Source organism: Elephas maximus, chromosome 22, assembly GCF_024166365.1.
Source record: "Elephas maximus indicus isolate mEleMax1 chromosome 22, mEleMax1 primary haplotype, whole genome shotgun sequence".
NCBI lineage: Eukaryota > Metazoa > Chordata > Mammalia > Proboscidea > Elephantidae > Elephas > Elephas maximus.
This window is the reverse complement of record NC_064840.1, coordinates 26,495,767-26,517,509: the sequence shown is the minus strand read 5'-3', so window position 1 is coordinate 26,517,509 and position 21,743 is coordinate 26,495,767. Positions and strand designations below refer to the sequence as shown.

At 41.9% G+C, this 21,743-nt stretch overlaps 1 protein-coding gene across 6 annotated transcripts in view; it reads left to right on the top strand.

Moving 5' to 3' along the window:
• Positions 1 to 21,743, top strand: part of MTMR3 (myotubularin related protein 3) — a 191,305-nt gene that overhangs the window by 163,017 nt on the left and 6,545 nt on the right. For all 6 annotated transcript variants that reach the window (XM_049866859.1, XM_049866860.1, XM_049866858.1 and 3 more), the window contains 7 exons: positions 10,460 to 10,665; positions 11,253 to 11,384; positions 12,400 to 12,511; positions 15,516 to 15,711; positions 16,554 to 16,739; positions 19,724 to 19,894; positions 21,125 to 21,270. In XM_049866859.1, the coding sequence (XP_049722816.1) occupies positions 10,460 to 10,665; positions 11,253 to 11,384; positions 12,400 to 12,511; positions 15,516 to 15,711; positions 16,554 to 16,739; positions 19,724 to 19,894; positions 21,125 to 21,270 (1,149 nt within the window). The remainder of the gene's footprint in view (positions 1 to 10,459; positions 10,666 to 11,252; positions 11,385 to 12,399; positions 12,512 to 15,515; positions 15,712 to 16,553; positions 16,740 to 19,723; positions 19,895 to 21,124; positions 21,271 to 21,743) is intronic.

Genomic DNA, 21,743 nt, shown 5'->3' with positions numbered 1-21,743 from the left:
TGTTTTTCCGTGTCTTTGTTGTAAGAGGGATCCGAGGTAGCATCTGCCTAGTCTGCCATCTTGGCTCCACCCCCAAGTGTTTAATTTTTAAGAGCTCCCAGTTGTCTAGTTTATCTTCTGGTGTTTGTGCCTTGTTAGCTGTGGTTTGTATCCTGTTTGTGCCATATAATAGGACCCCTAGCATTGTCCCTTTTTTTTTTTTTCTTCCATGATCTTTATAGTTTTAGGTTTTATATTTAGGTCTTTGATCCATTTTGAATTAGTTTTTGTGTATGGTGTGAAGTGTGGGTCCTGTTTCATTTTTTTGCAGTTGGTCATCCAGTTTTGCCAGTACCATTTGTTAAAAAGACTGTCTTTTCCCCATTTAATGGACTCAGCCTTTGTCAGAGATCACCTGATCGTAGGTGGTTGGATTTCTCAACCCTGTTCCATTGGTCTGTGTGTCTGTTGTTGTACAGTACCAGGCTGTTTTGACCACTGTAGCTGTATAGAAGGTTCTAAAATCAGGTAGTGTGAAGCCTCTTACTTCGTTCTCCTTTTTCAGTAATGCCTTACTTATCGGGGGCCTCTTTCCTTTTCATATAAAGTTAGTGATTAATTTTTCCATCTTGTTGAAGAATGCTGTTGATATTTGGGTTGGGATTGCATTATATCTGTAGATTGCTTTGGGTAGAATTAACATTTTCATAATCTTGAGTCTTCTGTCCATGAGCACAGTATGTTTTTCCATTTACGTAGGTCTTCTTTTGGTTTCTTACAGTAGTGTTTTTTTGTTTTTTTTCTTTTCTTTTTATTGTACTTGGGATGAAGGTTTACAGGACAAGCTAGTTTCTCATTAAATAGTTAGTGCACATATTGTTTTATGACATTGGTTAACAACCCCATGACATGTCAGCATTCTCCTTCTTGACCTTGGGTTCCCTGTTACCAGCTTTTCTGTCCCCTCCTGCCTTCTAGTCCTTGCCCCTGGGCTAGGCTGCTGTGCCCCTTTAGTCTCATTTTGTTTTATGGGCCTGTCTAGTCTTTGGATGAAGGGTGAACCTTAGGAGTGACTTCATTAGTGAGCTGAAAGGGTGTCCAGGGGCCATACTCTTGGGTTTCTCTGGTCTCTGTCAGGCCAGTAAGTCTGGTCTTTTTTTGTGAATTAGAATTTTGTTCTACATTTTTCCCCAGCTCTGTTCAGGACCCTGTATTGTGATCCCTGTCACAACAGTTAGTGGTGGTAACTGGGCACCATCTAGTTGTACTGGACTCAGTCTGGTGGAGGCTGTGATAGATGTGGTCCATTAGTCCTTTGGTCTAATCTTTCCTTTGTATCCTTAGTTTTCTTCATTCTCCCTTGCTCCTGAAAGGGTGAGACTAGTGGAGTATCTTAGATGGCCATTCACAGGCTTTACCAAAGTAGAATGTAGAACATTTTTTTAATAAACTATGTTATGCCAATTGAGGTAGATGTTCCTCGAGACCATGGTCCCCACAGCCCTCAGACCAGAAATTCAGTCCCTCATGGATTTGGGATGTGTCTATGGAGCTTGTATGACCTTGCCTTGTACAAGTTGTGCTCACTTCCCCAGTATTGTGTACTGTCTTACCCTTAACCAAAGTTACTACTTATTTATTGTCTACTTAGTGTTTTTCCTTCCCCACCCTTCCCATCCCTCGCAACCATCAAAGATTGTTTGTTTTTGTGTATAAACCTTTTCATGAGTTTTTACAGCAGTGGTCTCATAAACTATTTGTCCTTTGTGATTGACTTATTTCACTCAGCATAATGCCCTCCAGATTCATGCATGTTATGAGATGCTTTGCAGATTCATCATTGTTCTTTATCATTGTGTAATACTCCATTGTGTGTATGTACTGTAGTTTATCCATTCATCTGTTGATGGACATCTAGGTTGTTTCCGTCTTTTTGCTTTTGTAAACAATGCTGTGATGAACATGGATGTGCGTATGTGTATTTGTGTGACGACTAATTTCTCTAGGATACTGGATCATACGGTATTTCTATTTCTAGCTTTCTAAGGAAGTGCCATATTGTTTTCCAAAATAGCTACATCATTTTGTATTCCCACCAGCAGTGGATAAGAGTTCCAGTCTCCCCGTAGACTCTCCAACATTGGTTATTTCCTGTCCTTTTGATTTGTGTCAGTAATGCCAGGGTGAGATGGTATCTTGTTGTGGTTTTGATTTGCGTTTCTCTAATGGCTAGTTTTGAATGGCTAGTGATCGCAGGTATTTCCTCATGTGTCTTTGGCCGCTTGAATGTCTTCTTTGGTGAAGTGTCTTTTCATTTCCTTTGCCTATTTTTTAATTGGATTATTTGTCTTTTTGTTGTAGAGGTGTTGGATTTTCCTGTAGATTTTAAAGATAAGACCTTTGTCTGATTTGCACAGCCAAAAATTTTATCCCAGCCTATAGGTTCTCTTTTTACTCTTTTGGTGAAATCTTTTGATGAGCGAAAGTGGTTAATCCCAGTTACCTAGTTTATCTTCTGGAGCAGTTTGTGTGTTGTTGGTTATGGTTTGTATCTTGTTAATACTGTGTATTAGGGCCTCTAGCCCTGATCCTATTTTTTCTTCTATGAGCTTATAGTTTTTAGCTTTATATTTAGGTCTTTGATCCATTTTGAATTAGTTTTTGTATATGGTGTGAGGTATGGGTCCTGTTTCATTTTTTTTGCAGACATCCAGTTTTGTCAGCACCATTTGTTAAAAAGACTGTCTTTTCCCCATTTGATGGACTTTGGGCCCTTGTTGAAGATCAGGTGACCGTAGGTGCATGGATTTACACCTGGGTTCTCAATTCTGTTCCCACTGGCCAATGTATATGTCATTGTACCAGTACCAGGCTGTTTTGACTACTGTGGCTGTCTAGTAGGTTCTGAGGTCAGGTAGTATAAGTCCTCCTACTTTATTCTTCTTCTTCAACAGTGCTTTACTTATCTGGGGCTTCTTCCCTTTCCATGTAAAGTTAATGATTAGTTTTTCCATGTCTTTAAAAAATGTTGTTAGTATTTGGATCAGGATTGCATTGTATTTGTAAATAGCTTGGGGTAGAATTGTCATTTTGACAATGTTGAGTCTGTCAGTCCATGAGCATGGTATGTTTTTCCATTTATGTAGACCTCTTTTGGTTCCTTGCAGTAGTGTTTTATAGTTTTCTTTGTATGGGTCTTCTACATCCCTGGTTAGATGTATTCCTAAGTATTTTATTTTTTTGGGGGTGTTTATAAATAGTATTATTTTCTTAATTTCCTTTTTGAAGCTCTCTTTGTTGGTATATAGGAATCCAACTGATTTTTGTATGTTGATCTCGTAGATCTACTCTGGTGAATCTTTCTATTAATTTCAGTAGTTTTCTTGTGGAATCTTTGGGGTTCTCTATGTATAGGATCATATCATCTGCAAATATAGTTTTACTTCTTTCTTGCCAATTTGGATGCCCTTTCTTTCTTTTTCTTGCCTTATTGTTCTAGCTAGGACTTCCAGCACAACGTTAAATAGGAGTGGTGATAAAGGGCTTCCTTGTCTTGTTCCCATTCTCAGGGGGCGTGCTTTCAGCCTCACTCCATTGAGAATGATGTTAGCTGTTGGTTTTGTATAGATGCTCTTTAGTATGTCGAGGAGTTTCCCTTCTATTCTTATTTTGCTGAGAGTTTTTATTAGGAATTGGTGGTGGACTTTATTAAATGCCTTTTCTGCATTGACTGAGGTGGTCATGTGATTCTTTTGTTTATTTAAGTGATGAATTACACTGATTGATTTTCTAATGTTGAACCATCCTTGCATACCTGGTATGAATCCCACTTGGCTGCGATGTGTTATTTTTTTGATATGATGCTGAATTCTGTTGGCTTAAATTTTTGCATCTGTATTCATCAGAGATATTGGTCTGTAATTTTCTTTTTTTGTGGTGTCTTTACCTGGCTTTGGTATCAGGGTTATGCTGGCTTCATAGAATGAATTCAGAAGTATTCCTTCCTTTTTAACGCTCTTAAATAGTTTGAGTAGTACTGGTGTGAGCTCTTCCCTGGATGTTTGGTAGAATTCTCTAGTGAAGCCATCTGGGCCAGGGCTTTTTTTTTTTGGTTGGGTTTTTTTTTTTTAATTACCTTTTCAGTCTTTTCTGTTGTTAAGGATCTGTTCAGTTTTTCTATCTCAGTTTGTTTTAGTTTAGGTAGGTAGCATATTTCTAGACATTTGTCTGTTTCCTCTAGGTTCTCAATTTTGTTGGAGTATAATTTTTCATAGTATTCTGTTGTGATCCTCTTTATTTCAGTTGAGCCTGTTGTAATGTCCCCCATCTCATTTCTTAGTTGGGTTATTTGCTTCCCCATTAAGTTTTCAATCTCAATTTTAACTGCTTTTGTTTTCAGACATCCTAGAAAAGTAGGCCACCAGATTTACCTGTCACTCAAGTGGTAAGGATGACAAAGGAATTAGAGAGTAGTGAAAGCTGAAGGGATTTATGAGTCTTATCAGTGATCATCCCAACTGGAATGGGGGAAAGCAGCCAGCTGCTGTGCTATGGCCAGCAGCTGTGTTAGATCAGCAGCCCCGGCAGGAAGCATTTGTGGGGCTTGTTGACTATGAGGATAAGGGAGAAGGACTCTCGTTTTCAAAGTAAGAAGCTTTAGGTGAAATTTCCCTTTTGGCAGAGAAGCCTAAGAGTACAGGATGAAGAAAAACTTGTTAGAATGTAATAAAAATGAACAGCTCTTTTTCCCTTCCAAAAACCATCTCCCTAAAGAAGGGCATGAACTGTAGATTTTTTTCCCCTTTTTAGAGTACATACTTTATTTGCAATTTTTCAGAGAGAATCTGCTCTCAAAAGATTACTAATGAAAGTGTTGTGTGTAGCCCATGTACAAAGCAGGCTTACTAGGATTCACCTCTATCTCAGAGCATGTGTCATGTATCTCTGAGCTTCAAAGTGTTGCTGTTATTTGGGAACTTCTTCATACGGGGTATGTTGAAGAATGTTTTGGTTCTGTCCTGTTCTCCAAAAGAAGGACCTGCCACCACTCTGTGCTTTGCCTGCCTCGGTGGCAGGATGTCCCTGCATCTGACATGTATTTACTGAATTTAGTTGTCTGTTGACAGCAGCCATGATTCCTGAGGTTGCTAACAGCCGTTATATGACAGCATCACGCTGAACCAGCTCCTGATTAGTGCTTTCTCCTACTGTGATGAGAGAGCATTTAATTGGGTTTATTATCAAAGCCAGAGATTGCTCTAAGACAGCAAGATGGTGCAAAGGGCGCCCATCTGTAGTGCAATTCACAGCTCCCACTTTGTGGCTTGGGGTGATTATTAGAAACTCCTAGTCGTTTAAGGAGCTTGCCTAACTGGCTGAGCTGGGAATAGTTAAAACATTTCGATGTTTCTCTATAAAGCGGAAGCATTCAGTGTTTTAGTAGGGGGGCTCGTCCACTGAACATCTTAAGTTTTATGCCCTTTCCTGATCTGTTTGTTAAAATTATAGGAATGCTTTCCTTTAGTAATTTCCAGTTGCAGTTTTTTAGTTAGCTCTCATCCATGCAGTCTAAAGCATTTTAGAGGGCTGCAGAAAACATAGCTGCTTATTGCAAACTGCCCAGCTGAGATTTAGCTAGGAGCAGTGATTAAAGTGCTCAACTGCTAACTGAAAGGTCGGCGGTTTGAACCCACCAGCAACTCCTCAGGAGAAAAGACCTAGGATCTGCACCCATAACGATTATTGTTGTTAGGTGCTGTCGAGTCACTCCAACTCAGCAACCCTGTGCAAGAGAATTAAACACTGCCTGGTCTCTGTAAAGATGGCATCCTAGGGAATCCTGTGGAAATACTGCTCAGTCTCCGTAAAGATTGTAGCCCAGGAAACCCTGTGGGACAGTTCTCTGTCCTATAAGGTCGCTATGAGTCAGAATTGACTCTAAGGGACACAACATAATGCCAGTGGCCCTTAAAACCCAAGACCCAGGCTGAAGGGTGCCATCTACTGTTCCTCTCGGGCACTGCTAGGAACTGTTGCACAGAAGAAGGATGCTTTGGAAGCCCTGCCATCCTCTTTGGTGAAGGTTTGGGGTCATTCCACGCAGTGGTTACCCAGCACCTATTATATGCTAGCAGGCATTTTAAGAATCAGTGAGGTTTTATTTCCAGTTTGGCTCCAATTGGCGGATGAGCCAGTTGAGCATGTTGGCAGTACACAAGTCATTTTAGCTACTTTTCTCTCCCAATGAGGGAGAATTTCAAAACCACAAACAAGCTGGTAGCTCCAGTGGAATTTGATTATTGCGAAATTTAATTTATCGCTTATGAGCTTTAGGATTAAAAACAAACATCTTTCTCACATTGTCTCCTGAAAAAGACATATAGATTCAATAGCATATTTTATTTAACTTCTATCTATGCAGTACATACAGACCCTGGGTGGTGCAAATGGTAAACATGCTCAACTACTAACTGAAAAGTTGGAAGTTCAAGTCTACCCAGAGGTGCCTCAGAAGAAAGACCCAGTGATCTACTTCCAAAAAAAAAAAAATCAGCCATTGAAGACCCTGTGGAGCACAGTTCTACTCTGACACAGAGGGGATCATCATGAGCTGGGGTTGACTTGATGGCAGCTAGTTTTTTTTTAATGCAGTATGTATGTGTTTGTGTGTGTGTGTGTTTGCACATGTATGTGTGTAGAAACAATTTTAAAGGGAGGTGAGAGATTTGACTGTTCTCCCTGGGATATAGAATAGATGGTTTGGGGACATTTTAATTTTTTGCTTAATATCTTTTCCGCCAGTTTATTTTTACAGTGAACTGATTGCTTTTATAACTTAAAAAAAAAGCTTTATTGAGCTATAATTGACGTACCATACAATTCACCTCTTTAAAGCATACAATTCAGTGATTTTTAGTGTTTAGAATTGTGCCACCACCACCACAATCAATTCTAGTACATTTTCATCATCCCAAAAAGAAATTCCATTCCCATTAGCAGTCACTCCCAATTTTTGCAGCTCTAGGTAACCATTAATGTAATTTCTATCTCTAATATTTGCCTATCCTGGATAGTTCATATAAACAGAATCATATAATATGTGGTGTGGTCTTTTGTGACTGGTTTCTTTCACCTAGTATAACATTTTCAGGGTTCATCTGTTTTGTAGCACGTATCTGAACTTTATTCCTTTTTATTACTAAATCATGCTACTTTTACAACTTTTTAATTGCAAAATTGCTTAATCTGGAAAAGCCTTTTTTTTTTTAAGTTTAAAGTTTTTTTTTTAAATTGCTATTGAAAGTATACACAGCAGGGTTATACACAAATTCAGCAATTTCTGCATGTACAATTCAGTGCCATTGATTACATTCCTCAAGTTGTGTAACCATTCTCGCCCTCCTTTTCCAAATTGTTCTTCTCCCACTAACATGAACTCACTGTCCTAGGGGACACCTTACGAGTTGCTGTTCAGTTTGATCCCATATAGATAGTTCTTCAAAAAAGCATGATGTTCAAGGCAAACATTCTTTACTAAATAAGCTGACTTATTGTTTGGTTTAAAGAAGACTTCAGGGGATATTTTTGGTTTAATGTTTACAAATTATCTCAGGATAACAGTTTTGGGAGTTTATACAGTCTCAGAAAGTCTAGATTCCATGAGAGTTTGGAAGTCTCTTCTGTATTTTTTCCCTTTTTGATCAGGATTCTTTTATAGAAAGATAATGGTAATGGTAGCCGGGCACCATCTTCTTCTGGTCTCATATAGCAAAGGAGGCATTTGTTCATGAGAGCCATTAGGCACACATTGTATTTCCTCCTCCTATTCCTGACTCTCCCACTTCTGCTGCTGCTTCAGGCAAATAGATACCAATTATACTGGATGGCTGCTTATAAGCATTTAAGACCTCAGGCATACTACATAATGATCTAGAAGGTAGAAGGTAGAATAGAAACACTAAAAATGCTGTTAGGCCAATTACTTGGGTTGTCAATGAAACCATTACCCTAAGCCTCTAAACCAAGAAACCAAACCCCACGAGGTCTTTGGTTGTGCATAAATAGCCTCTGCAGCTTCTCTCTTTCTCTTTTTTTTATTTCTTTGTAAAAAATATATATCACACAACATTTGCTAATTCAACTTTTTATAGGTGTACAACTTACTGACAATAATTACATTAATCGCCTGAAAAGCCTGAGTTTTAATAGCATCTTAAACTAGACCACGAGTATGATGTCTGGTTTTCATTCTTGTGAAAGGATCTGTCAGAACTTGGCTTACTGAGGTTTATGCTGCTCTTTTCTTTCTGTGAGCCTGAGGAAGGGTAGCTGGCTCATTGAGCTGTCACTGAGCTGACTTCCTATAGTAAGAGCAGTTTGTGACTTAGGAAATCTCAGGAGATTTTGTGAAGCAATTCACTGTAGGTCAGGTAAATGTTTCAGTACCAAGGGGGGATCTTGTTTTGAAAAGAACCCCAAGCCAGCCAGGAGGGCACAGTTGCTGCCATGGGCCCTCACAAGTCAATGAGGAAACACATCCTTGCTGTTTCAGCATCTCTTATGCCAGAGTATTCAGATTCTATATTAAAAAGGAGGGATAGATGCTTTGTTATTAGGTAGGAGAACTAGAGTAGTATTTATAAATTATTTCTAACCTGATTTTCTAAAAATAAATTTAAGCATTTATCTTTTTTTTTTATTGTGTTTTCGATGAAAGTTTACAAATCAAGTCAGTCTCTCATACAAAAATTTATAAACACCTTTCTGCATATTCCTAAGTGCTGTCCCCCTAATGAGACAGGGCACACCTTCTGTCCACCTTGTATTCCCTGTGTCTATTCAGCCAGCTTCTGGCCCCCTCTGCCTTCTTATCTCCCCTCTAGACAGGAGCTGCCCACATAGTCTGATGTGTCTACTTGAGCCAAGAAGCTCACTGCTCACCAGTATCATTTTCTTTCTTATGGTCCAGTCGAGTCCCTGCCTGAAGAGTTGGCTTTGGGAATGGTTCCATTCTTGGGCTAACAGAAGGTCTGGGGACCATGACCTCTGGGGTCCCTCTAGTCTCAGAGCATTAAGTCTGGTCTTCTTACGAGAATTTGAGGTCTGCATCCCACTGCTCACCTTCTCCATCAGAGATTCTCTGTTGTGTTCCCTGTCAGGGCAGTCATCAGTTGTAGGCAGATACCATCTAGATCTTCTGGTCTCAGGCTGATGTAGTCTCTGATTTATGTGGCCCTTTCTGTCTCTTGCGCTCATAATTGCCTGTGTCTTTGTTGTTCTTCATTCTCCTTTGCTCCAGGTGGGTTGAGACCAATGGATGCATCTTAGATGCCTGCTTGCTAGCGTCTTAGACCCCAGACGCCACTTACGAAAGTGGGATGGAGAACATTTTCTTAATAGATTTTATTATGCCAGTTGACCTAGATATTCCCTGAAACCATGGTCCCCCAGCCCCTTGACCCTGCTACTCTGGCCTTCGAAGCGTTCGGTTTATTCAGGAAACTGTTTTGCTTTGGCTTAGTCCAGTTGTGCTGTCTCCTGTGTTGTGTGTTGTCTTTTCCTTCACCTAAAATAGTTCTTGTCTACTATCTAATTAGTGAATACCCCTCTCCCTCCCTCCTTCCACACCCTCGTAACCATCAAAGAATGTTTTTCTCTGTGTTTAAACTATTCAAGTTCTTATAGTAATGGTCTCATATAATATTTGTCCTTTTGCAGCTGACTAATTTCACTCAGCATAATGCTTTCCAGATTCCTTAATGTTACAAGATGTTGCACAGGTTGCTCGTTGTTCTTTATCGATGGATAGTATTCCATTGTGTGAATATACCATAATTTATTTTTCCATTCATCTGTTGATGGTTACCTTGGTTGCTTCCATCTTTTTGTTAAGCATTTACCTTATGAATATTAATTTTCTCCAAGAGAAAATTGGTAACTTTACAAATGTCTCTATAAAACCAAACCTGTTGCCGTTGAGTCGATTCCAACTCATAGCGACCCTATAGGACAGAGTAGAACTGCCCCATAGGGTTTCCAGGGAGCAGCTGTTGGATTTGAACTGTGGACCTTTTGGTTAGCAGCTGTAGCTCTTAAGTACTGTGTCACCAGGGCTCCAAAGTCTTAATAATGGTATGATAATTCAGAAAGATCTGGATAGATTTTGTTATTTATTTTTGTTGATATTTAAGATTTCTATCCTCCTTAATACTTTTTTTTTTTTAATACTGAAAGAACTTGAAGCTAACCCAGCACTTATATGTAGTCAAGCTGTTAGGCATTTAAAATCCACTTCTCACATTTTGTGTGAGCAGAGAGCATCTGAATGGAGGCAAATGGGATGGGTACTGTTGTTGGCCTCTTGTTCCCTGTACAGGCACCAGAGCAATGGAGCGGTCATTGCCCGCTGTGGACAGCCAGAGGTCAGCTGGTGGGGGCCAGTGGGATGGGTACAGCTGTTGGCCTCTTGTTCCCCGTACAGGCACCAGAGCAATGGAGCGGTCATTGCCCGCTGTGGACAGCCAGAGGTCAGCTGGTGGGGCTGGCGGAATGCAGATGATGAGCACCTCGTGCAGTCAGTAGCCAAAGCGTGTGCCTCAGATTCCCGATCGGGTGGCAGCAAGCCGTCAACCAGGAACAGCTCTCGAGACTTTCCCAATGGAGGAGACCTTTCTGATGTGGAGTTTGGTAAGGAGCTTCCTGGACTATGGCAGCATTTTTTATCGCATCTAAGGACCGTTTCTTTTCCTTAGAAAACATAACATTTGTTTCATAAAAGAGATAGCGAAGCTCCATTGGATTGGATTGTTTGAGGAGTCCTGGGTGCTGGCAAAGAACTGGAAGACCCTTTGTTTCAAACTTGTTTTAAGAGGGCATAGAGTGTTTGTTGTCTTTCTTGCCATCACGACAAGCATGGAGTATTTATTTGATAGAGTACTTGCAGTGTCTCCAGACCATGGGGAAAATATGAGGCTTCATTAAAGGACTACAGATATGGAAATGAGGAATAGGAGATTGGGCTACATGGACCCCATGTGTGGTCTGGGAGTTGGTTTTGGAGAATGAATCCTCATCAACTTTTATGAGAAGGCAAAATAGAAAATAAACTAAAGGGAGAAGTCTAGTGTATCAAGGGTTCTGGTTAGGTAGGTTTCATTTTATTAAGTTATTTTTGAATTATACAATATGCCTCCTGTAATATATTCTTATTTTACACAGTTCTGGGAGAGAAGGGTTCATTTTGTTTTTCTCCACCCTCCCCACAATGTCTCTAGATTCTTCTCTGTCAAATGCTTCAGGAGCAGAGAGTTTAGTCATCCAACCACAAAAGCTTTTAATCTTGGATGCGCGTTCCTACGCAGCAGCTGTGGCAAACCGAGCCAAAGGTGGAGGCTGTGAATGCCCAGGTGAGGTATACAGTGCTTCTGCCATTGGCACTCTGTCCTTGTGAGTCCATCTCGTGCCCAACTGATACCTAGTTCTCAATTTGAAACCATGGCAAGCCCTGTTCCTCAACCTACCTTGAAAAGCCAGAGCTTCTCTTTGGATTCTTCACATTGTCCTTTTCAGGGGGGAAATGGAGGAGGAGGAAGAGGAGGAGGGGCCATGAAACCAAATAATCTTCCTTCCTGTGCCAACGTTTAGGTCATAAGGAAAGAAACTCCTCTCCCATGAGAAAGCCTATTCATGTTTGGAAGCTTCTTTTTTAATGGCTCAATCTCTCAGCTTTCTAAAAGCTTCTTACTACCTTTGGCAGTGGGTGTGCTCATTACTGGCCTCACAGAGAACTCCTCACATGGCTTCTACTTAGAAAACCTGGAATGGAAATTGAAGCAGTAAATACAGAACTCTAGCAAAACACCTCTGTCCTGACCTCTAACCTCCCTACTGTTTGAAGGCTGGCTTTCCCCAAGGGGGACCCCTTTGGTGCCAGTTGTGTGCTGATGTAGGAAGCAAGGGCACCAAGCTGCCATTTCAGTTGTGATCTAAGCTGGAACTTGAAAGCAGTTGTACCAAGGTGAAATTTAAATGCGTGAAGGCATTGTTCTGCCAAGTTCTTTTCCGGAGAAATAAAGAGATTCTAGAGCCACAAGTTAGATGAGACCCAGGGAGTAAATTCGGGATGAGATGGAAGTTTACAGGCTTTTCTTTTAAAAAATAACAGCTTTTATTTTATGTGAGTATGTTCTTCAAAAATCCAACCTTCCTATTTTCACCTTTTTGCAAAGATAGTTACAACTCAAGCAATGATTTCCTTTTACAGTAAAGGACTGTGCTAATAGTCAAACATCAAAACATTGCGGTTTCATTAGTCAGGAGCTGCAGTGTGTTTGTTTTATAGCCAGTTTGCTTCTTTTAAATTTGGCCATGGGTGCTTTAAATTCAACATATTTGTATTCTCTTTATTGTTATTCTCTCCAGAGTATTACCCAAACTGTGAAGTTGTATTTATGGGGATGGCAAACATTCATTCAATTCGGAGGAGTTTTCAGTCCCTGCGGTTGCTGTGCACACAGATGCCAGATCCGGGAAAGTAAGACCTTGGCCTTAGCTTTAACTTTGCATTACTCTTTTTTATAAAATGAGTTGGGAGGCGTCTTGTCTTCTATTTCTTGGTAAACTTCCGTTATACTTTCAGTCTGTAGACATTCTTGTTCCTGTGTTAGTAATATGCCAGCACAGAAGAGGAACGGGGAGGAAAATCCAGCCCTTGGATAAGTTCTAAAATGTGCAGGATAGGACAAACCTCACCTCTCAAAGATGAGGCATTGCCTTCGTATTTTTCCTGGAACCTTTTCCTTTTATTCCACATTGTTTTTAGCCCCAAGTAATTTTAATTCTCTGATTTCTGACACCCTGTAGTGACACTTAACCTGCTGTGAGCTGGGATGTTTTACCATGGAGAGTCAAAATTCATCCATCACCTTCTAAAAAGGGTTAAACTTTTGTTTAAAGCTTGCCATTAGGCCAGTTCCTTTTACATCTGCTTCTGATTCTGCACTCCCCTGCCTTATTTACTAGGAACGTTATCATGATTTTTATTGCTTATTAAAAATGAATGGCTGGCATTTGCCGTGAAGAAGGTGAAACAACACCTGCTCCCCCCAAGGAAAAGGATTGGATACAAGATAAATGAGGACGAATGCTCCATAAAACAAATATGGACAGATAAATATTTAAAAGGCCTCTTTTTACTATTTCAGGGGGCTCAAGATGGTGCCAGCCAGAGAAGACAGAATTTTCTCTTTTCTGGTGTTTGTGCTGGAACCCATAGCTGTTTCCCCAGGTTCTGTTCAATAGATCTCATGGTCACATCATGCTGCATTCTTCATTTACTAAATCAGATGGCTTAGAGCTACTTGTACTGGCCCATTGTAGCAAATTATTAAATTCATCACAATAGCAATCTGCCCAAAGGGTGAGAAGCAATCGTCCTTTGGGAAAAGCCTCACCGAAGAAATGAGCATGCTGTTCGTCGTCGGGCATTAGCCACTTGCATCTGCTACACTGTTCCAGGACCCAGCTAGTAACACTCCCTAAAGGTGGGACATAGAAAAAATGGGCTGAGGACCCAGGTGATCTGCCACTAACTAACCATGTAACCTTGGCTTAATCACTGTGGGTCTCAGTTTTCCTATTTATAAAATGAAAGGGAAGGAATCAACACTTTACGTGATCCTTAAGACACTTTTCGTATACTAAAATTCTTTCTTTACAAAGCTGCTTTTTAAACGTAGGGTCAAAAAGATGTCATTAGCTGTGGCCTGGTCCAAATGAAAGTCTGGGTATTTTATTAAGGAAGAAGGTAATGCTTTGTATTTGGCAGCAAATCATAGTGCAGTATTGGAACCTCCCTTGTGTGTAAAAAGAAGCTATGGCTGTGATGGAGCAGGCCTTAAGTAAGCCCCCCCAATATTTATTTGGGACTATAGAAGGCAAGGGAATATATGTTTCTACTCTAGTTTGGGAACAGTACAAGGGAGTGTGGAGTCTTTTAGCGCCTTCTCAGTTGGCAGATTTTGGAGTGCAGATTCCCTGTTATCCACGGATAACACCAACTGGTATGCAATGATAGTTCAGTCAGGTTTCAGAGAATCTTATACTTGTTCTCTTGTTTACCATTTCTCCAGGACAAAGGAAATAATTTAGTATTTGCTCCTCCTTAAGCCTTATCTTTCAGTTCCTTCCAAGACTACGTGAGGAATGAGAATAAACCGTTGACCAATCAGCAAAAAAAATATTTCTCAGGTACCTAGAAGGAGATAGAAAGTCTTACAACTGGCCTTTTCCCCATGACAGGCTTAGAATTCATTAAAACATAGGAATCCTCATTGTCTTCTAGACACTGTGCTGGGGGTTCAGCTGTGACTGAGGCACAGTGTCAGCCTTGTGAGAATTCACAGTCTGGTTGGTAGACCGGACTCATCCAAACGATACCAGTGCTTACACACTGCATTCTGTTGTGTTTGCCTAGAAGGGCCCCCTACTTTAGCCTGTTCAAACAATTCATTAGTCATTTTCCAAGGTTAGTGGGCTTTCATAGCTGAGTCTTGGCAAAGCCTTCTCGGGGTCTCCTTGACAGAGAATTTATTCCTCTGTCTGACTGAGTATTTGAAGTGCTGGACTTGTGGTCTTAACTACAAATTGAATAGCATTTGGGACAAATCAGAACTTCTTTTTTGGGGTTGAGGGGAATTCATGACAGGACACAGGAAACAAATGTCAACACAGTTAAAAACTAGTGTTACCAGCTTATGCTTAATCCAAGGAGCAACCCTGTGATCTGATGTTTCTGAAGGTCTTTGGAAAAAGGCTTCTTTCTTCTAGATTCCTGCTGAATCCAGTCTGTGTTAAGACCAGTAATTCCATGTGGACATTGGTGTACTAATGCCTGAGTCTTAAATCATCAGTTTGGGACCATCCAGTTTTAGTCAATAGACACTTAAGACTTCAGCAGTTGTAAGTGTTAAGGTGTTGGTCGTAGGCGATGTTGTCTTTGTAGCATACTTGCATGTGGCATCCAGCTTACATTTCAGTACAGACATACTTGTATTTATGAGGTTTTTTCGTACCTTTTTTTGGGGGAGAGGGAATTTGTTGGACAGAGTTGCTGGTAGTTAAATATAAATATCTTCTCTTTCGCATGTCATAATTGACTGCATTTCCTGCAAGAGATGATTCCAGAAAGACTATTTTTTAAATAGTTGTTGGGGTTTTTTATATACCTACTATGGACTGAAAGATATTAAACACTAATTTCCTCTGTAAAGCTATCCATACATATTTTTGGAACAAAAGGTAGTCCTGTTAATTACTATTCCTGTTTCTAAAGCTCCCCTCTCTGTTTCATAGTAGGACTTGGTTCTCAGCCTTGGGCATGCTTTATAAGCACATAGAGATTTTGTTTGTTTTTGCAGTGTTACATTTGGAGGGGAGAAACTTGGGGAATTCCTTTTTAATTTGACGGGCACTGGGCATGATGCAGTACATCATAAAAGTCAGTATTTCCTTATCCTCTCCTGTTTTTATTTTCGTAGCTGGCTCTCAGCTCTCGAAAGCACAAAGTGGCTCCACCACCTGGCTGTGCTTCTGAAATCAGCACTCCTGGTGGTGCATGCGGTGGACCGTGATCAGCGGCCGGTGCTAGCACACTGTTCCGACGGCTGGGACCGAACCCCCCAGATTGTGGCATTGGCCAAGCTCTTGCTAGATCCTTATTACCGAACCATAGAGGTGAGTGTGTTTGGTACTTGAAGATGTGTGGGAAGATAAGCCGGTGCCACACAGCCAGCCCCTTAGTTGGGACCTCTGAGAATTTTACGCCCAATTTTGAGGGTGGCGATTAGGTCGAGAGAAAGTGAAATTGCTTTGCTCTTCTACCTTGCGCCTCTTAAAATGAGGCAGATTGTAGGTAACAAAGCATTAAGGATATAGACGTGTTTTCCTCTGCAGCCTGTCTACGTATTTGAAAAAGTTTTGTCTACCCCAGGAAAACAGGGCCTCTGAAAAAGGGCCTTGGCATGCCTGTGGTAATGGGTCTAGATACCATTATGGAGTGTTCTGTGGTAAAAGAGCCCTCCTCTGAAATAACGGTCTATTGGATTAAAAATGTAAGGAACACCATAAGGCACCATAAAATATATGTGAATATTTATAAAATGGGGTGGAAAAGGATTTTACAAACATGACTTTGTAAGCGTAATACCAAAGGCAGAAATCAAAAAATAAAAAAGAAATTTTAGAAAAAAAAAAATTAGTGTGGCTTTTATATGATGAGTGAAAGAATCTAAAAATGTGAACAGACTCAAGAAAGGGTCAGATAAATGCATAGTTAGTACCCTCTTCAATGATTATGGAATGGAGTTCAAGGAATTGTGAAAGTTTTGTAAGCATAAACTTAATGTCCTAACACGAATAGAATAGAACCATTGTAGAACCATTGGCCGTGGGCCCAGACAAGACACTACTGACAGGCTGTTAAAAGGGATTGCTGCCAGTCACACATGGCTCAGGACTTTCCTGTCACAAGCTGGGTAGATGAGCATAAACGGTCTCTCCTGGGTGCTTCCCTGCAGGGTTTCCAGGTTCTTGTGGAGATGGAATGGCTAGATTTTGGCCACAAGTTTGCTGACCGGTGTGGTCACGGGGAGAACTCGGATGATCTGAATGAGCGTTGCCCGGTGTTTCTGCAGTGGCTTGACTGCGTCCATCAGCTTCAGAGGCAATTTCCTTGCTCTTTTGAGTTCAATGAAGCATTCCTTGTGAGTTTCGGCTTATGATTTCAGTTTTGGGGACCTCCTAAATTCGTGGGGATATCAGTGCAGATGTTAACAGGCCAATTTTCACATGAAACTGTGCAGGCTCTTTAGGATTTAATAGGTGGGCGATTCTTTTCCATTTTTTGTTAAAAAACAGCAACAACAACAAAAAACGGGGTTGGTTTACTCAGTGCATCCAGGTATACTAGGTTTGCATAAAGTCCTTGAGTTCCTGTAAGCTTAGTCTTTAAAAGGGATCCTGCGGCTTTTGTGCCGTCAAGTTGATTCTAACTCCTAGTGACCCTAATATTGCAGAGTAGAACTGCCCCGTAGGGTTTCCTAGGCTGTAGGAACAGATTGGTAGGCCTTTTATCCCACGGAACTGCTGGTGGGTTTGAACTGCTGACCTTTTTCGGTTGGCAGCTGTGGGCTTAACCATTGCACCACCAGGGCCCCTCAAAAGGAATGCCAGAAACCCTAAATAGCAGTTAGAAAACAGAGGCAATCAGAATTTCCCTTCAGTCCATCCACCAACCCGCCCACATCTGTCTTGCACCCTCTGCTTCCCCTGCCCTTGGAGACAATGTCCTTCCCCTCTTTACACCCCTCCCTTTCCCCTAGTGGCAGCTGTCGTCTCTGTCATCTAGTCAGCTAGTGACTCCAGCATTCTCTCATCTGTCTCCTGCATTAGCAGTGTTTCCCTTTGTACCACATCATTGCCGTCAGCATACAAAGATGGTGTAGTGGCTCCTATCTCATCAAAACCCCCTAATGGCTCTGCGTCCCCTTCCGTCGTCCCGTTTCTCTGTTCCCCTTTACAGCAGAGCTCCTCAAGCCTCTGCTCTTGGTATCTCACATTTTTCTCTTAAACCCACCCGTCAGGCTTTCACCCACCACTTCCCCAAAGCTGCTTTTGCTAAGGTGACCAGTGACTTTCATGTTGGTAATGTGGTGATCACTTCTCATGCTTCACCTTCTTTGATCCATCCTTAGCGTTTGGCACAGTTTGACCCCCCGTTTTTTTAAAAAAATAACATATTTGTTGTCGATAGTAATGTATGCAGTAGAACATACACACCTCAGTGACTTCTGTGGGTGGGACTCAGTAACATCCTTCCCACGCTCCTTTTCTGGATTGTTCCTTCCCTGTTAACAGACCCACTGCCCCCTAAGTCTCCTGTCAGATCTTTCAAGTTGCTGTTGTCAGTTTGATTTCATTTAGATAGATCTTGAAAGAGCACAATGCCCAAGGAAGACAGTTTTTACCAATTAAGCTAAACTGTTTACTCCCATCTTTTTTAAAACCCTTTTTTCAGTTGACTCAGCACCTGCTGTGTCTTAGTTCCCCTCTTCCCTCACAGGCTGGTCCTTTCAATCCCTTCTCCTGGTTCCTCCTAACCTCCCCTGCTCTGAATATTGGAATGCCCCAGGGCTCAGTCTCCAGGCTTCTTCTCTCGAGGGGATCTCATCCAGTCTCATGGCTTTAATTGTTGACTATAAGTAGATGATTCCCAAATTGAGGCATCTCTAGCCCAGGCCTCTCCACTTAACTCCAGACTCATATAGCCCATTGTGACTACTTAATATGTTACTGAACATGGTATTTCAAACTTAACGTGTTCAAAACATAATTCTTTACTTCTATATCTCCCCACTTCCAAACCTAATCTTCCAGAAGTCTTCCACCTCACCAAATGGCAACACCATCCTTCCATCAAAAATCTTGGTGTCATCCTTAACTCTCCTGTTCCTTTCATACTCCACATTTAGTCTGTCGTAGATTCTGCAGCTCTGCTTTCAAAATACATCTACAAAATTGTCACGAAAGGAGAAACTGGAAGGGCTGACTCATTAGGGGGAGAGCAAGTGGGAGTACGGAGTAAGGTGTATATAAACTTATATGTGACAGCCTGACTTGATTTGTAAACGTTCACTTGAAGCTCAATAAAAGTTAATATAAAAAAAAAAAAAAATATATATATATATATATATCTAGAACCTGATTACTTACTGCCACCTCTTCTGTTACCACACTGGTCCAAGCCACCCTCATCTGCTGCCCCAATTCCAGAGAATCAATCCAGCAGCCAGAGGCATCCTTCTAAAGCATAAGACAGACCATGTTATTCCTCTTCACAAAACCTCCAGTGACTTTCCAGTTTACACAGAGCAAAAGCCAGAGAGTCCTTAAAGTGGCCTGAAGAGCCCTGCATTGAGGTGACCTCTCCAGCCTCATCTCCTATTTTTCCCCACCTTGTGTAATCTTCAGTTGCACTGGCCTCCTTGCTCTCCCTCAGAAATCACAGTCCATGCATGCCTACCTCAAGGGCAGTCACTGAGCTTGCTGTTGTCTCTGTCTGGAGCATCCCCCTCCCCCCAGATAGCCACAAGACCTGCTGTCTCACTTCCATCAGGTCTCTGCCTGTGAGGCCTTCCCGTACTATCCAGCACCTGCCCCTCTTACCCTGCCTTACTGTTCTCCATACTGCAGGTCACCCCCCCACCCCGCCACAACTCGGATAAGCTCCGTAGGGGCGGGAGTGCTGTCTGATTATTGCTGCATCTCCCGTGGTAATGTCTGGGGCATGCAGGAGGCTCAGAATGATATTTGGGTAAATGGGCAGTTCTAGAAGTGTCCTCTGAGCTCACACTTGGGTTGCACACTGGGCTGTTCTTGTACCCGGTTCATGATGCTGTGTTGTTCATGAGGGTGGTGGTTAATGCAGGAGTTAACTCAGACTATTTGCCCGGAAGGTGAAGAGAAGCGGGGGATCTTTGTCCTAACATCTTTTGGCTCAGGAGTGATGGTGGGGTTGGCTTCTGGAATTGGTGTTGTGAGGAGGAGGCTATTATGTGGCTTAGTCAGCTCCCCCAGCCTTATGTGTTGTGAGTTCTCAAGGATGCCAGGGAGGGTGGCTGAGCTGGGCTGACCTTCCTCCGGAGAATGCGTACCCCATTGCTTGATTTTGCCTCACTGGACTTCGCAGGTGAAACTGGTGCAGCATACCTATTCATGCCTCTTTGGAACATTCCTGTGCAACAATGCCAAGGAGAGAGGGGAAAAGCACACTCAGGAACGGACCTGTTCTGTGTGGTCGCTTCTTCGGGCAGGCAACAAGGCTTTCAAAAACCTCCTGTATTCCTCTCAGTCAGAAGCCGTATGTATCCTTCAGCCTTTTCTCTGTGATCAGCAGCAGGAATTGGGGTGGGGGAACATATGGGAGCCTTTTTGAGTAGTGACTATCTTCTAAAGGGTATCTCTGTTACACTGTCTGGAGGGGCTGATCCTGGTTTTCCTTACCATTCTGTCCTGGGAACAGCCTATTCCTGGTGACCTCTAACCTGCTTCCGACCAGTCTTTGGTTAAATTAAGGTGGTCTGACTTAATACACATCTCTACCTTGCCACTCTGGGCATGAATCTTTTCTGATGCCTCCTAAAGAGCTTACTTTATTTCAAGAATGTTTTCCCTAATGGGTGGAAAAGGCACTTAAGTTATTCCTGGATGCCCCTGATAGCTCAGACAGAAGAAGCTGCCCCTAGGCCCCAGTGCCCCTCCATTGGCAAGAGATGATGCTCTCCACTGCAGGTTCTCGTCTCAGAGAGAGAAAACCATTTATGTGATTCTGTCTGGTCACATGAGGAGCTAGCAGGTCCTTTAAGACTTTGTTCTCCAAGGAACAGCTTCTGTTAAGGAGTGGAAAGTAGCCGCATACTTCTGTGTGTCAGTAGATGATAACATTCCCTTTATCAGAATGCATCTTAAACTCTAAGGAGTCAAAAGGAGGCTAATCAGAGGTCATATTGTTTTGCTGGACTAATAATATACTTCTCACTTATAAGTAGTCAGAGGAAAGATTTAAGCCAGCTGCTTCTCTCTCTCTTTCACTGTGCCTGCTGGTGAAGTGACAGCACTGGAGAAAATTCCCTCCTTGTCACATGATTAAACAGTCCTATAAGACAGGCTTGACAGTGTCTTCTGAAGCCAAGTTTTTGTACCAGGGTACAAATGGTAACAACAGTTGCCGTTTAACAGAATGACTCACTTTCTTAAGGAATGAATGCAACAAATTAAGCTAATGAAAGTCATTCAATAAAGGTGACCTAAGGAATAATTAAAAACGAGAGATGAGTTTTTAAAAATTCTTCAGATTTTCATGCTCGCAGTAGGCTCTCAGGTGAAAAATGTTGCAAAACAAAATCTCTTATCCTGTACTAATAGGCCCTCTTGGGAGATAGACCTGTATCCACTGATGCCACTTCTCTTTGGAGATTGTGCTGGGCCTGTTGGGTGTTCCAGCTAGGTGCTTGTTCTTGATCCTCATTTCCAGATATTTCTAAAAGACTTGGTGTGAGGCACGTATAACCTGTGTCCTCCCTGTCCTCAGGTGCTGTACCCAGTGTGCCACGTGCGTAACCTGATGCTATGGAGTGCAGTGTACCTGCCCTGCCCGTCTCCATCCACCCCTGTGGACGACAGTTGTGCGCCATACCCAGCTCCAGGCAGCAGCCCTGATGATTCACCCCTGAGCCGGTGAGCCCAGGGTTGATGCCATAGGCTTCAAGTCCTGTGTTAGGATATGGCCGGGGGGATGTGATCATGATGTTGTCTGGCTTCAGAACATCTTCCGTAGATCTCTGAGGTTTTCTCAGGGAAAGGATAAAGATTGCTGGGCTCCAAGGCCATGAGAGCCTCATTTCCTGAAGGACCTACATCGCTCTGCTGCATATGTTGTGCAGTTTCTCAGCGATGGAACAAATTTTCTGGGTTCCTTTGTGACACCTGGCTTACGTCTTACCCTCTACTCTGCACTCCTGCCTCCCCCGCCATGATTTGTCCTTTTGGATTTGAAAGGCAGATGCTATCAGATGATAGAAAGTTTGGCTTTGCCACTTGTGAATTAACTTTATTGAATTCAGGCTCATAGATACTAAAAATTTGAAATACTGTAATATCAAAAAAGGTCAGCAATGCTACTTTCCTTTGCCACTAATGGAGAAGTACAC